The sequence below is a fragment of the Canis lupus genome, chromosome 4, assembly GCF_011100685.1.
Source record: "Canis lupus familiaris isolate Mischka breed German Shepherd chromosome 4, alternate assembly UU_Cfam_GSD_1.0, whole genome shotgun sequence".
Classification (NCBI taxonomy): Eukaryota; Metazoa; Chordata; class Mammalia; order Carnivora; family Canidae; genus Canis; species Canis lupus.
In genome coordinates, this window is record NC_049225.1 from 76,263,724 (window position 1) to 76,278,736 (window position 15,013).

At 53.4% G+C, this 15,013-nt stretch overlaps 1 protein-coding gene across 1 annotated transcript in view; it reads right to left on the bottom strand.

Moving 5' to 3' along the window:
* PDZD2 (PDZ domain containing 2) overlaps positions 1 to 15,013 on the bottom strand; it is a 358,274-nt gene that overhangs the window by 12,481 nt on the left and 330,780 nt on the right. The window contains exons 16-20 of the mRNA XM_038535405.1: positions 14,002 to 14,036; positions 13,097 to 13,253; positions 11,015 to 11,811; positions 7,141 to 7,285; positions 700 to 4,519 (exon numbers count right to left, since the gene is read on the bottom strand). Of these exons, the coding sequence (XP_038391333.1) occupies positions 700 to 4,519; positions 7,141 to 7,285; positions 11,015 to 11,811; positions 13,097 to 13,253; positions 14,002 to 14,036 (4,954 nt within the window). The remainder of the gene's footprint in view (positions 1 to 699; positions 4,520 to 7,140; positions 7,286 to 11,014; positions 11,812 to 13,096; positions 13,254 to 14,001; positions 14,037 to 15,013) is intronic.

Consider the following 15,013-nt stretch of genomic DNA (forward strand, 5'->3'; position numbering starts at 1 on the left):
GCAGGCCTCATGCAGGGAGCCTGATACGGGGACTCGATCCTGCGACCCCAGGACCACACCCTGGGCTGAAGGTGGCGCTAAACCGCTGAGCCACCCGGGCTGCCCTCAACAGAAAATGTGACATGAAAAAATACCCTTTAAGATACATTAGAAATTTTCTTATGGTAATTCTGGTCACCTTCGAAGGCCCCGACTGTCCCAAACTGAGGTGTGGCCTGCCCTGTCCGCTCTCATGTCTGATGGTGGCTGCTCTTAAGCGCCCCGTCCCATCAAGGCTTCTCTGTAGAGCAACATTCTGGCAGAAACACCCTCCTGCAGACCCTACTATTTTCTAGTACTGATATTAAAAACCAAGGGGGCTCAATGTCATGCGCGATCCTGGAAGAGGAAAGGGACGGTAGTGAAGTTTGGTCGGTGAAATCTGATGAAGCCTGCAGTTTAGCTCTCTGGGTTCTTCCTGCATTATTAGTTTCTTTTGCCAGGATTGGATTTTTGGCAATCCAGGATTCCCAGGATTCTTTTGACCCAGGATTAGGGAAGGTGTCAGCATCGGGAGGGGCTGGGCGAGGGGTACAGGGGAGCTCTCCACACTCTCTCTGCAACTTTTCTATAAATCTAAAGCTGGTTTGTAATTCTTAAAAAAAAAAAAAAAAAAAAAAAAAAGTTTGTTCGAATAAAAGGGGACAGGCAGATACTTACTTAACTGACCAGCCTTTTCCAGAAGGCAGATCCCGGGTGGCTTCACCCACGAGGTGGGCCGAGCTGGGGGCCCCGGGCTCCGCGGCCTTAGGGCCGCTCCCCGCGGGACAGGCCCCGGCCGCCGGCCGCACGGGGCACGAGAGGGCAGTGGGCCCGTTGAGGCCTCCGGCGGCAGAGGCCGGCGGCCTCCTGGGGACGATCTCCAGCTCGGTCCTGAAGAGCACGGCGGCGGGCCCCGCGCGGAAGTCCTCGCTGCGCAGCTTGTCCAGGTCGGGCATGCTCAGGGCTCTCAGCTCCTGCAGCTTGGAGCGGGACAGGGCCGAGGGCTGCGCGCGGCGGCCCGCCGACTTGCCCCTCTTGGCGGGTGAGGCTGCGGGGGCAGCCGGGCCGGGGGGGCCGGGGGGGCCGGGGGGCCCGAGCCATCCCTTCGGGTCCGGGTCCGGGTCCGGGTCGGGGCCCTGGTCCCCGGCGGCCGCTGCGTGCGGCCGGGGCACCGTGAGCGCCGTGCTGGACGGGGACTTGGTCAGCTGCGGCCCCAGGGCGCCCGCCTCGCTGGGGCTTTCGCTGCAGGAGCTCAGGCTGCGTCGCAGCGACCTCGCCGTCGGGTCGCCAGGGTGGCCGAGGCTCCCCGAAGCGCTGCTGCCCGACGACCGCCTCCCGACCGGGGGCTTGCCGCCTGCCGACAGAAACGGGGCCGCGCCGGACTTGGCCACCAGCCGGTCGGAGTTGGCCAGGTTCTCGAAAGACTTGATCCTCTGCTTCACAGAGAAAAATGAGGTAGATTCGTAGTTCTGCTCCGAGTGGTAATGTCTCCTGGTCACTTTGATTTTGTCTGTGACCTGGCAGCTGCTTTCCTGCACCGAGAGGGCGGCCGCGCCGTCCGTGGCCGGGAGGGTCCTCGAGGTCTCCAGAAGGGGCTTCACGCTGTAGACGCCCTGCCCGTCGGCCAGGCCGAGCACCCCGCCTCGGGACGCCCGGGCCTCCGGGGGGCCCCCGCCGCTGGCCTGCGCCTCCCGTCCGAAGTGGCTGGCAAACTGGGCTGGCATGGAGTAGGTCCTGGTGGCCGGCCTGGCCGGGCCCGCGGCCGCGCCCCCCCTGGGCGGCCCCGGGGAGCCGGGCGCCTGGCCCCACCTGGCCCGGGGGGAGTCGCAGGGCTTCGGGGCGCCGCAGGGCCGCGGGGTGTCCTGCTCCAGCTGGGAGGCGCGGGGCGGGAGTGACGAGGGACGCCTGGGCGCCGGCTCCCCTGACGGCTGACAGGGTCTGGCTTCGCCCTGGGCCAAGAGCCCTCCCAGCCGGTCCCTCCCCGCGGCCTTGTCGCCACAGGCCGCCTTGGGCATCCTCTCAGAGGAAATGTCAACTATTTTCAGCTGGTGGGTCCTTTCGAGGGGCTCGCGGGGACCGGCGGCGAGGACTCTGCTGCCTCTGTCGCTCGGCGGCCCGGGCTGGGCGGCGGCTGGCGCTGGATCCATCGGGCCGCAGGCCACGCGGCCCCCCGGGGCTGCAGGGGGCGGCCTGCTCTCGGGGCCGCAGGCGGGGCACGCTGGGTCGGGCTCCGGGCGGGCGGCCGCATGCCATCTGCCGCACGCGCCTTGCTCAGGGAGGGCCTTGGCGGCGGCCTGGGGGGCCGCGAAGGCCCAGGCGCCCGTTTCGGCCGCGGGGGCCTTGGGCGAGCCCGGGGTGGCGGGCGGCCCGCTCTCCGGCCCGCTCGGAGGAGGCCGCGGGGAGGCCGGGCCGTCCTGGCCGGGCTCCAGGTGCTCAGGCGCGTGGACCCGGTGGGCCACTGCCTTGGAGAGCATTCTGTGGGAGGCCTGGGGTGAAATGAGGGGTTTCCTGGGGTCCGCCCCCCCAGCCTTGGCCATATTGGCCGCAGGGGCCTCCGAACTGGCTTTGCTTTTGCTTTTGATGCTCAGTCTCTTCAGCTTAGGACCGGATTTGGGTTTCTGGCCGTTACTCACAAGTGTTTCCACTGCACCTTTTTTAGGTGGGTCTTTATTTTCCAGGCTCACTTTTGGCTGAAGAGGGCTCTGAGGCCCAGCAACCCCCTTTCTGTGGTTGGAGCCCGACACCTGACCTTTGGAGTCGGGGCTTCTGGCGGGCACCACGGGTTGCTCCTTTTCAGTTTTGCCCTGGGAATGCGTACCATGGTTATTTTTATTTATTTCTTTAAACCAGGCCATGATGGGCCTCCTGGAGGTCATTTTTGGTTTCTGTAGCAAATCATCCAGGTCTTCACTTTCGGAGATGTGCAGATTGGCCAAAAGAGACTCCCCATTCCTGGGGACATCCCCACTGAAGGGGGACCGGCTTTCAGTTGCACTGACAGTTGTCTCTTGTTTTTTATGCGGGATTTCGTTACCCAGCAATTCGTGTTCTAGACCATTTACCATGTTCAGATTGCTGAGAGTGACGGTAAGGTTGTGAACACGCCTGGCGGTTTTAGGAGGCTGGCTGCTCTCCACAGCTGAGCTAGCGCCGGTGGCTTCCACGATTTCTTCACACGAGGGCCCGGGGTTCTGGGCTATCCTGTCTGCATGGCGTTCGTGCTCCTGAGAGCTGACATCCAAGACAGAGAATGGCTGGGAAGCGTTTGGGATTGAAAGGCGTGAGGTTCCTGGCACAAAGGACGCCCTCTCACACGGATTTCCTACCACTTGACTCAGAGCACTGTGCTTTAACGGCAGAACCTTGGCCAGCACAGGGCAGGGTGCAGCCTGGGCAGGGGCAGGGGCATGGGCAGTAGCTGAGGGCGGATTGGGGGAACCATTTGTAGAGCAAATCTCAATTTGCTCCTCCTCAGACTCTGTAGTATCCTCCTTGTGAGAAGCCCTGCGAGAACGAGGAGGTGACCAGTTGTCCCTGGTGGCAGCTCGTGGGGCGTCAGTGAGGGATTCGGGGTCAGAGGATGAGTCCTCCGCATCGCCGTACATGGATGAGAGAGACGGCTCTGTGCTGTCACCCAGGCCCGACAGGGACAGGCTGTCCTCGTGAAAATTGCTGAAGTTTCTAGAGTAGTTGCTCAAAAAGTTTTTGCTCACAGTAAAATGTTTGTCAGGATTAATGGAATCTAAAACTGAAGGCTGGGAGGCCCACGGTGGCGGGGGGGGCTGGCCAGCAGCTGCCCAGGCCCTCCTCGGGGCGGGCGTCAGGTTGCCCATGCCTGGCTCCGCGGGGCGGGAACTTCCGCTTCCAGCGCCGGCTGGAGGTTGGCCCTGAGAACGTCCCTCTTGACCCACCCGGTCCCCTGTCTGAGGCTCTGCGGCACCCAGCTCCTGGAGGAGTTTGTCGATGTCCGTCACGGGGCTGCCCCCCCCCGCCCCGGGGCAGCAGTGCCCCGAGACGCCGCCACACGCCCCCCCGGCCTTGTCGGCAGGTGACGGCCGAGCGGGGCAGGCCCGCGGGGCCCTCTGGGACACGGAGTCCGCGTCCTGCAGCCAAGCCGAGCCCCGGGGGGCTTCAGGGACGAGGACTCCCGTCGTCTGCGGAGCCTTGCTGTGGTCCCCGGGGACCCTCTGTGTGTCCTCCTGGGACGCGAGGAGGCCTCGAGCCAGGACGGTGCTGGCTGGAGACGCTCCCTCTGCCTCGGGTCCTCCCCCGTGGGCAGCAGCCCTCCGGGGCGAGCTGGCTTCTGGGGCCGCCGTCTTCCCGGGGGACGAACCGTGCTCCTGGGCGAGTCTGGCTTGACCCCTGTCCTCGGACTCAGAACCCCCCAGGGACACTGGCTTTCCGGGATCCTCAGGCCGCCTGGCGTGCCCTGTGTCCGCCGAGGGCTCGCCGGGGTCAGGGTGAGCTGCCCCCTTCTGCCCCGGGGGGCCGTCCAGTCCTGGGGTGAGAATGCAAATGAAAGGTGGGGTGATGGGGAGAGGGAGGGGGAAAGGTGGGGTGACAGAGGGGGGGAAACGTGAGAAAACAGAGAAACTCCCAATTAGAAAAAAAAAAAAAAAAAAAAGGAAAACTAAACAATATCAAATTTTTGTTTTTTGTTTTTTTTCAGAAAGACCTTCCACAGCCTAAATGTTGCCTCCTTGTTGTTCTGTTTTTGGCTCTGAAATTACAGAGCACTCCCCTCTAACAATGCCACCCTGCTCTGGGAGCTCTGAGAGAGACTGGCGGGCAGGGTAAAGCCTGGTTTCTGCCCTTCTCTCTCTCTCTCTCTCTCTCTCTCTCGGTTATTTTTAAGGATGGGGACACCAGAAATCCTTCAGCCGGGGCTCTTTACACCATCTGCCCTGATGGCAAAAGCCTCAGGAGTCACGCTGTTGTTCTTTGCGGTCCCTGAGCTCTTGTGTTCATTCTGCAGAGGGCTCGGGTGCCTGATTTAGTCTCATCGTAGGTTTGGCCTCAGGTGCGCGTTGTGAGCCCTACAGTGAAGCACAAAACCATCGGGTGCTGACCTCTGGGGACTCAGGACTCAGAGCAGGAGAGGAGAGACGAGGCTAACTTGGGAAGACACATGGGAGCTGCAGAAGGATGCAAGTCCGCACTGTGCCTTAGCTGTGTCTCCAGTGTGTTCAGAGGACTGGGAGGACTGGGAGGACTGGGAGGAATGGAAGGCCCCGTTATCTGGGGAGCTTGGACAGAGGGGTGGGGACCAGAGGGGGCTGCTGGCAGGAGAGGTGACCACACAGTGATGATGAAGAAGAAAACGGAATGAAAGCAGGGAGGAAAGAGCATGTGGTCTGAGGGGTGCAGGGAAAGGTGTCGGTGCAGGGACGGCAGGGAATGAAGTCATGTATGAGGTGGGTTCTGGAGAGCCCCTGTCCTGGAGGTGCCTCCTTACAGGGCTCTGCACACTCTTGGGCTAATCTGTCCGCCTCTGGCACGTGGCATCTTATAATCAAGGGAAACTGGCATAAAAAAGAACATTAGATTTGCTATTTTCTTAGGATTCTGGGTTACAGTGAAACAGTGACAATGGAAGCACCTGCTTTGAGGAGACTGTCTCCCCAAGTGTTATATGCCCTCCACATCTCCCACACGAATCCTCTTAATTGCATATGCCTTTCCTCTCCTGAAGTTCCTATGTCAACAAAGACTAACTGTTAGGACGTAGCACTGTGCTAAGAGTTTCTCATGCACTTAATTTGCCTCCCAACACTGTGAGGTAGGTCCTGTCACCATCTGCTCTGGAACAGTGGAGAACTGAGGCACAGAGTGGGTTAGCAACAGATCCAGGGGCACAGAGTTTATAGCCAGGGGTCACCTGGGAAGTCGGCCCCACAGCCCAGCCCATTATCTAGACCCTGACTGCATGACCTCTGTGTAGAGAGCACCTGGCAGCAACAAGGTTGGCCCATCGGGACACCCGTGGAAAGCGTACGTAATCCCGGGTCCCCGTGGGAGGCAAGGGACATGCCAAGATGTGAATCCACGGGCTCCTGTCCTTCTCTGCTCAACCTTCTGAGCTCCCTTCAGAATGACCTTCCTGCTTCTGCTGGTGCCAACCACGGGGAAAAGTCTCAGTGAGACTTAAAAGGAGGGGACTTAAAAGGTTGCTCTTCAGCTTCAGAGTCACTTGCTGAACAAATAACATTTTATTAGCAATTTGACTTCATTGAAAAGTGTGTAACTTAAAAGCATTTTTGAGGGGGATTAAATGACATAGAGGCACTCCCTTATGTCACCTTTCAAAATGATCCTTCAGGAAGGAATTTAGCAGGATTTGATGCTGTAATTCACTGAGATGGACAAGTAGCATGTCTGCCTCTATATACTGTTAATTGAGAGTGTTTTTGTACAAGAACAATTGTTTCCTTCACTTTTAAAACACCACGAAATCATTCTTAAGACCCTCCCCCCCCCCCAAAAAAGATCCTTCACTTGTAAACCCCGTCCCCTGCCAAATGTCCCAGAATGGAAAGGATGTTGACTCAATTACAGCCCATGAGGGGGAGGAGGGCCCAGCAGCCCTGCAAACGATGTGGCGGTGCAGAAGGACACAGGGGACATCGGTGCAGTTTCTTAGCTAGACGGGGTCGCAGAGGTGCCGAGACAGACGCACTAGTGCTCAGGACGGCCTGCCAGGGCCAGCGCCAGCCATGCAGGCCAGGAGCATCTCGTTGACCTCAGCACGCTGCTCAAACATATTCTGCGGATGCAGGAGGTAAAAAATATTTCTCGGTGCATTTGATTTCACGCGAGCCAAGTGGTGAAATTCTGAAGGGCGGGACCTCCTCTGTGTCATCTCATGTCTCATTCATTCAAGTACCCATCACAAAGTAGGTAAAGGGCATCGGCCGGCTGAAATGGGCACAGCCTGATGTGGAATGAAAACTCAGCTTAGGCACCATGATCTAGTCAAGTTGTGAAATGCAGGCAGCTTGTAAAAATCATTCATCTGTGTAAGGTTTTTCCCCCCTCAAAGTTCTCCACATGTAACATTTTTCTTAGGGTAAACTTCGGCCCTCCCATCTTGACGCTTAACAAGCAATAAAATCATCTTACCTGTCCCAGGTTGTTGCCCTGGCTCTGGTGTAGCTCCGAGCAGGTTCTCTGTGCAGTGGCCGGCATCTGGGTGCGGCGGGGCACTGGCTGGCCCCCAGGTGGCAGGGACATGCCCCTCCTGGACGGTCAGCTTCCCCAGGGATTCCTGGCACAACGACAAGCACAAGTGACTGTCGGCAGCTTTCAGGTTTTCTGTCCTCTAAGACAGCACACACGCGGAAGAGCTGCTTTGGGGAACTTCAGGGAAGCCCTCGCCTAGGAGCCACAAGATCTGGACCCTGGGTGTCAGATCCTCTAGAAATTGCACGGTCTTGTCACTCTTCCTAAGCTTCAGTTTTCTCAACTTTGAAATGAGGGTGATCGGGGAAATGCGAATCAGAATCACACGGAGACGTCCTGTCACCCCCACAAAGGTGGCTATGATCCAAAACAGAAATAACAGGTGTTGGCGAAGATACAGAGAAACTGGAAACTTGCTGGCGGGAATGGGAAATGGTACAGCCACTCTGGAAAACACTATAGAGTATCCTCAAAAAAATAAAAATAGAAATAGCATATGATCCAGATATCACACTTCTGGGTATATACCCAGAGGAAGTGAAAGCAGGTTCTCTAAGAGATATGCGTACTCCCACGTTTATAGCAGCGCTATTCGCAATAGCTAAAATATGGAAGCAGTTCAAGTCACCATTGATACATGAATGGCTAAGCAAAATACGCAACAGACACACCGTGGAATATTACTCAGCCTTAAAGAGGAAGGAAATTCTGACACATGCTACGGTAGGGATGAACCTTGAGGACATTATGTGAAGTGAAATAAGCCAGGCACGAGAAGACAAATACTATCTGATTTCATTTATATGAGGTACTGAGAGTCATCACCAGAGATATGACAGTAGAGGGGTGGCTTCTAGGGGCTGCTGGGAGGGGAATGGGGGGTTATTGTATAAGGGGTATGGAGTTTCCATTTCACAAGATGAAGAGTTCTGGCGATGGTGGTGATGGTCGCACATTACGAGCATATACCACTGAACCGTATACTTTCGTTACGAGCATTTTACCACTGTAGAAAATTGGGGACAAAATGGGGATAAGATTTACCCTAACTCGTAGAGTTTCATTTTTTTTTAAAGATTTTATTTATTTATTCATGAGAGACACAGAGAGAGACAGAGGCAGAGACACAGTCAGAGGGAGAAGCAGGATCCCTGTAAGGAGCCCGATGTGGGACTCGATCCCGGGACTCCAGGATCACGCCCTGAGCCAAAGGCAGAGGCTCAACTGCTGAGCCATCCAGGGGTCCCAACTTTTCTTTTTTTAATTTAAAGATTTTATTTATTTGAGAGAGTGAGAGTGTGTGTGTGTGTGTGTGTGTGTGAGAGAGAGAGAGAGAGAGAGAGAGCTAGCACGAGCAGGGGGAGGGGTAGAGGGAGAAGCAGACTCCCCGCTGAGCAGGGGGCCCAATGCAGGCTCCGTCCCAGCACTCCGGGATCCTGACCTGAGCCAAAAATCAAGAATCAGACACTTAACTGGCTGAGCCACCCAGGTGCCCCTCATAGTTTTCAATAAGATGATTACATGAGCCATTCTAAAAGCCACATGCAGGGATCCCTGGGTGGTGCAGCAGTTTAGCGCCTGCCTTTGGCCCAGGGCGCGTTCCTGGAGACCCGGGATCAAATCCCACATCGGGCTCCCGGTGCATGGAGCCTGCTTCTCCCTCTGCCTGTGTCTCTGCCTCTCTCTCTCTCTCTCTCTGTGACTATCATAAATAAATAAAAAATTAAAAAAAATAAAAACCACATGCAGCCCACGAAAGGTTGTATAGATGTAAGATATTATTATGTTTACACTGCATGGTGATATCCAAGACCGTAGGATCAGCTCCTCGGTTTGGTACTTAGGGCTAGGACTCCTCTGGATAAATGAAATTGACATTCAATATTTCAAAATTTCACTTCAGCCAAGTGTCAATTACTTTATCCTCCCTTCTTCTAAAACCTACTGTAAAAAAACAAAACAAAACAAAAAAACATCTCACTAAGAAGTTAAATCAGATTGATTTGAAATTCACCCTCTGAGTTACGGAGTCATAAAATGGTCCAAAGATGGCAGCAGAGAAGAGAGCTGAACTGAATTTTAAAATGTTGAATTTTATGTTATGTGATGTTCATCTCAATTTAAAAAGTATTAAATAAAAACTGTGGAAGACAACTTACTTATCAAACATTTTTTCAAGATTCCAATATTTGAAGGTAAATACTTAATGGCAATGCAGTTTATTTTCTTTCTCATGAATAAATGAAATATTTTTCAGCTAAATTTTTTATGAGAAGAGTTAAAACTTTTCTGCAAAAGTTTTAAGTGCTTCTCAAAATTCTTCTTGAAAAACAAATTCTTCTTGGAAATACTCATTCACAATGACAAAAGCTCTCTATATGTTATTATGAATCGAACCCCTGTTAAATAGTTTTCTATAGTTATCCAAAACTGGCTGAGGATACTTTTTCAAAGAGGGGGTTAACCTCCTAAATAAATGTTGTGTTTTAAAGCACATATGCAAAAAAAAAAAAAATTAGAATAAAAAAATAAAAAATAAAAATAAATAAAGCACATATGCTAGGGGCACCTGACTAGCTCAGTTGGTTAACCTCTGCCTTTGGCTCAGGTCATGATCCCGGGGTCCTGGGATGGGAAGCCAAGTCAGGCTCCCTGCTCAGTGGGGAGTCAGCTTCTCTCTCTCTCTCTGCCCCTCCCCTCACCCGTGCTCGCTCTCTTTCTCTCTCAAATAAATAAAATCTTAAAAAAAAAAAAAAACACACACACACACGCTAGTTGGAAGTAATAACACTTTTTAGGAGGATGAAGAAAGATGTGTGTTTCTACTTTTTCTATACAGTTAACAAAAATCCCTTCTGCCTAATATAGTTTTTATGACTTCATATTTTCTACGTCTGTTTACACGTATGTTTGCATAAACCACTTGAACGTGCATCTTTACAAATGTGGACTTACAACCGCCTCAGAGAGAAACTACTTATGTTGAGATTGTAAACAACATTAGTTTCTCTTACTCTCTCCTTGCCTAAGTGGAGGTATGTATAGTGATTAAAAACGAGCAATTTGACAATTCTGGGTCGTTCTAGTGTATGCGTAACCAAGTCAGAACATAAATAATATGGACTTGTATCTAAAGTGGTGCATTCTAAGTTTCTTTTTCTTTTTAAGATTCTATTTTTAAGTGATCTCTACACCCACAATGGGGCTCGAACTTACAACCCTGAGATGGAGAGGCACATGCTCCGCCGACTGAGCCAGCCAGGTGCCCCAGTGCGTGATCGGTTTCTAATAATGCACACCCATTATTTCATGTGATTCTCACAACAAGGGTATGAGTAGCTTTGATTACACATAATCATCGTAGAAAGTCTGAAAAAATAAGGATCGCTCAGAACCTCATGAGCTGGAGAGAAGCACGGTCAGCCTGTGTTTGATGGTCGCCTCAGCTCTGGGGAGAGAGCGCTCCGTCCTCAATGGTCCAGACAACTGCAGCTCACCAGGACTCCGTAACTTGCCCCAGTGGTCACCCAACTCGTCAGGGGAGCCGACCCAGTGTTCTTCACCAGCCTCCCGCTGCCCTTCCCTCATCCACCATGGCCCCGTGTCCAGGTAAGAGTGACTTCGTCTTCTGACAGGACGATCCATGGCTTGATCCCTGGGTCCCCCACCAGCCCGCAGATATACAGGCTCCGAGCCGTCCGAGAAGGGAAACGAATGACTGCTGAAAGACGAGCCTCCCACCACCCCTCCAGGCAGGTTGCCCTCTGTTTTCTCATACACCCCAGGCCCAACTTACGAAGAGGAAAGCAATTACCTTCTCCGCAGTTCCACCTGGCTGAAAACCAGTCCTGATCTCTTTGACGGGAGTGGCCTGGACACATGGGTCATCGGCTCCATCAGTCAGGTCCGCTGTCTCTGGGTTGCTGGGCCTGGCGTCAGCCTCGGGCCTCTTGTGGTGTGGGCTGACCCTGGCCACTGGTTTGTGCCTGGACCCCAGGTTGTCATTCTTCTGCTGTGGGAGCCTGGGGGTATCTGTGTTCACCAGACACTGGGTGCTGGTATCGGCTTTGCATTCCAATTTGGGTGAACTCCTCGATCCTGATAATTCCTTCCTCCTTGGGCACCCAGAGCCACCCTTGGCAGCTTCTGCAGAGGCCAGCAGGTGGGCAGCACGGGAAGGAGTGTCCCCCACGCCCTCTGGGACCCTCTCCTCTAAGCTCAGGGAGCTGCCAAAGAGAGGCACCGAGGAGGCCTTGCTGACCATTGTTTTCTGGGGATGTTCACCCTGGTTGTTGAGACCCGTGGCCTTGGAAGAGGTCATCAGGACGTGCCTAGAGCTGTCCTCTGTCAGAGGCCTGCTGGGACCAGAGAGGGTCCCTGGGAGGGAAATGCAGTCCCCTTCACCGTCAAACTCTTCCTCATCACTGGCGTCGTCGGTGTCATAGCAGCCCACCCTCCTCTGGCGGAGGAGAGGGTTTCGGAGGGCCTGGGGGCTCCCAGGGAGACTGGTTTGTCTGGCAATCGTCACCTGCTTGTGGAAGAGCCCAGAGGACCGCTGGCTTCCTAGCGACACGAGGCTGTTGGCCCTGGGTTTTCCTGGTTCCCTGGGAGCTGGTGGGGATGGGGAAAGAAATAGCCAAATGAAATAGGGTTTCCCGTCTGGCCTGGTTTTATCATTTAACCTCCCTCTTACACAGGAGCATTCCCATGTTCGCCGCTGCCAGCTATTCATCCTCTGGCCACTGAACACCAGGCTTAAATGATCCGGCTTCTTGGGATTTGCCCAGAGTGGATGACTGGCTTCCCTTTTTGTTTGCTTGCATTCATTCATTCATTCATTCATTCATTCATTCATTGATTCATTCATTCATTTTTTACTCAACCTCTGGATTGTTTAGCTTAAACATGTACGCTTTCTAGAGACAGAAATGTTTAATTCAGCCCCCTGATGTCTAATACACTGCTGGGGTTCAAACTAGATGCTGCTGCTGGGAAGTCCCCTCTAGGAGGATGCTGGGAGGCCAAGCCTCGCACGCCTGGACCTTCTTATCACACGAGGCCCTTCCTTCATTTGCAAAGATGGGGGGCTTGGTACAGGTAGCTCCTAGAGTGTGGTACAGGGAAGATTATGATCTTCTGAGATTCTAATCTATGTAAATTCCAAGCTGGGAGGAGGGAAAGCTTGTGCTGCTCAGCAAACTCTTCATATTTTGCACATGAGCTCGCACCTTGAAATGCCTCTGGCCGAGAGAAGGGTAAGCTTGTCGGCTGTTCCAAATGACAGACAGAGTGGCCAAGTCTGCACAGGGATGTTCTTGTGCGGACATCAGAAGTTAAAAAAGAAAAAAAAAGAGAAAGCCAACCACACGAGCAGAAGCCCGAGGAATCAGTGTGGTGCACATCAGATCGTTCTCTCATACTCTAGTGGGAGCACCGTTCAGGAGATTCAAAACCAACTGTTTGAGAGTATTTGTCTCCTAGGGGTTCTGAATCTTCCACTCACTGTCTTCTAAAAAAGAATGAACGTAGGGCCTGGTGAGGGGCGGGACCTGCAATTTGGCCAGGGTTCCCCTGAACCAGAAGGCCGCAGGTTGCCAACCTGCCTTCACGCCATAAACTTCACGACGATGCTACCTACGTGAGTCGCGTCTACAGGCTGCCCAGCGTGGCCACCTCCAACCATCAGGCCACAGGACGGGCGCTCCCTCCCTCCACCCCGGGACCGGGGCCAGTCACCAGTGGTGGGCTGCGCTTTCCGAAGGTAGATTGGGAATTTCGGCCACGCAGACAGGGGGCTTGTCCTCAACCCAAAGCCTGGTTCCCAGTTCCCTGTTCATGTGAGACCACCTGCTACGGAACGCGACGCGGCCCGGGGTGGGACACAGCCACTGCTTACCAGGGGTGCTGGGTGGCAGGCCACTGTCCTCGGAGGCGCCGCAGCCACCGCCTGGCGGATCCTCGTCCTCGGAGCCGGCCACCACGAAGTCTGACAGGGAGCCGGGGACACCGTGGGCGAAGTAGTGGGAGGCTTCAGCTTCAGTAATCAGGGCGTCCTGTTGGGGGAGAAGGTGCTGGATGATGAGGAAGGCCTGCCGGGGGCTCATGGTCTGAAACGGGAATTCCCAGCTTTCCGAGAACACTTGGCTGTAATCCCTGGTCATCTGCAACAGTGGCCGTAGTAGACACCCACTTCCACTTACTTTAGGATGGCTAAATTAAACAACTAATGAAAAAGGCAGCGGTTGCTGCCAGACAATGTTAAGAGATTTTTTTTTTTTTTTGGCCAACTGTTTAGCGATGGTCAGAAATGCCACAGCAGCAACATATCAGCCATCCCAGGAAAAACACTGGGGGAAGAGATAGGAAGATAGAATGACATTCCAAGCCACTGGTTCAGGCTAGCGATGGAACGGAGAAGGGGGGGGGGTCTGAATCCTGTGCTCTGATCCGCTGGGATTGAGGAATCGCCAGCTGGGAAATACTCCAGGCTCCATAAAGTCACAGGTCCTCCCCGAAAGCCAACTGGGGAGCCCTTGAGTATGGAACAGTTTGAAAATTATTTTTTAAACTGCAGCTCAGTTCTTTTATTTTGTTGCTCTGTTCTTTTCTTAGATGAGTATTTAAGAAAAGAAACACATTTTTGTATTTGTTCTCAAATTAGCATCATTGTCATCGTCTGTGTAGAGTGGATAAAATGACTCATGGACAAAACCATGGGCTGGGCCCTCAGGCTGCACTTGTGGGGCCCCAGGGACTGATTCATGGGCCAGCCGAGTGAGGCAGCTGTGTGCCTTGACTCACCTTTTTTGCCAGAGAGGGACTCTTCAGGGGGGTACCTGTTGGAGAGAAAATTCACCATAATGTCAAAATGGCAAAGCTCACCTCCCAACAAACAGGCTCACTTTTTTCACTACGAAAGAAGGAGCCAAACATATTAGCCCCTCTTTGCTCGGCTGACATCGATGGGCTATGCGCACAGGTGCAGACATGCATGCACTCAACCTGGGCACGGGAGCCCCCCTCCAGCCCACCTCCCACGGTTCTGCTCATGCTTCAGGCCCTCACTTGGAGCTACTGCCTCCGTGACGATCCCGGTTGGGGTAACTTCCTTGGAACCTTAAAAGTATTTTATACAACCCATACACCAGTCTCCATAACACAGTTTAATTATGAGTGGATGCTCCTCATCTCCCTTCCTCAACTATTTATCTGTAAGGCTGAGACCTTCACTGATCTGACCCCACAACACTCAGCACGGCACCTGGATCTCAGAAGTACTCAGTGGTAGCCACTGAATGGACTGAAGGATCAATGAACAAAGAAACATCACGCAAGGAACTCATGAAGGAGCTGGGGGGAGGGCTGAATGCCTATCTCGGTTTTTAGTAGAAAGATGAAAAGATTCGGCATTGAAACTTTCAATTATATGCCATGAGCAAAAAGATCGTCCGCATGAAGTTGGTAGCTTAAGAAAATCCTTCCTAGATGATCGAGTGGGTATGTGGGGATTATGAGGGGACGGCTTGTAGGCAGGTCAGGAGAAGGCGTTGGGTGAATAAGGAGCCCATTATGGCTGTGCCCACTTGAAATGTATTAATTACGGATGCAAATAATCGGGGTATTACATGGTTGCCAAAAAATCCTATGCCTTCCTTTTCCTCTGACAACCAGTAACTTATGTCTCAGTTCCTTTTTCTCTCCCAGCATCAGTGTTGACATCAGTAATATCTTGAGTTGAGACATGTTTGCAGAGTCTCTGGATTTCCATTCTACTGGAAACATTACTTTTAAAACTCAACGCAATGTTTCACAC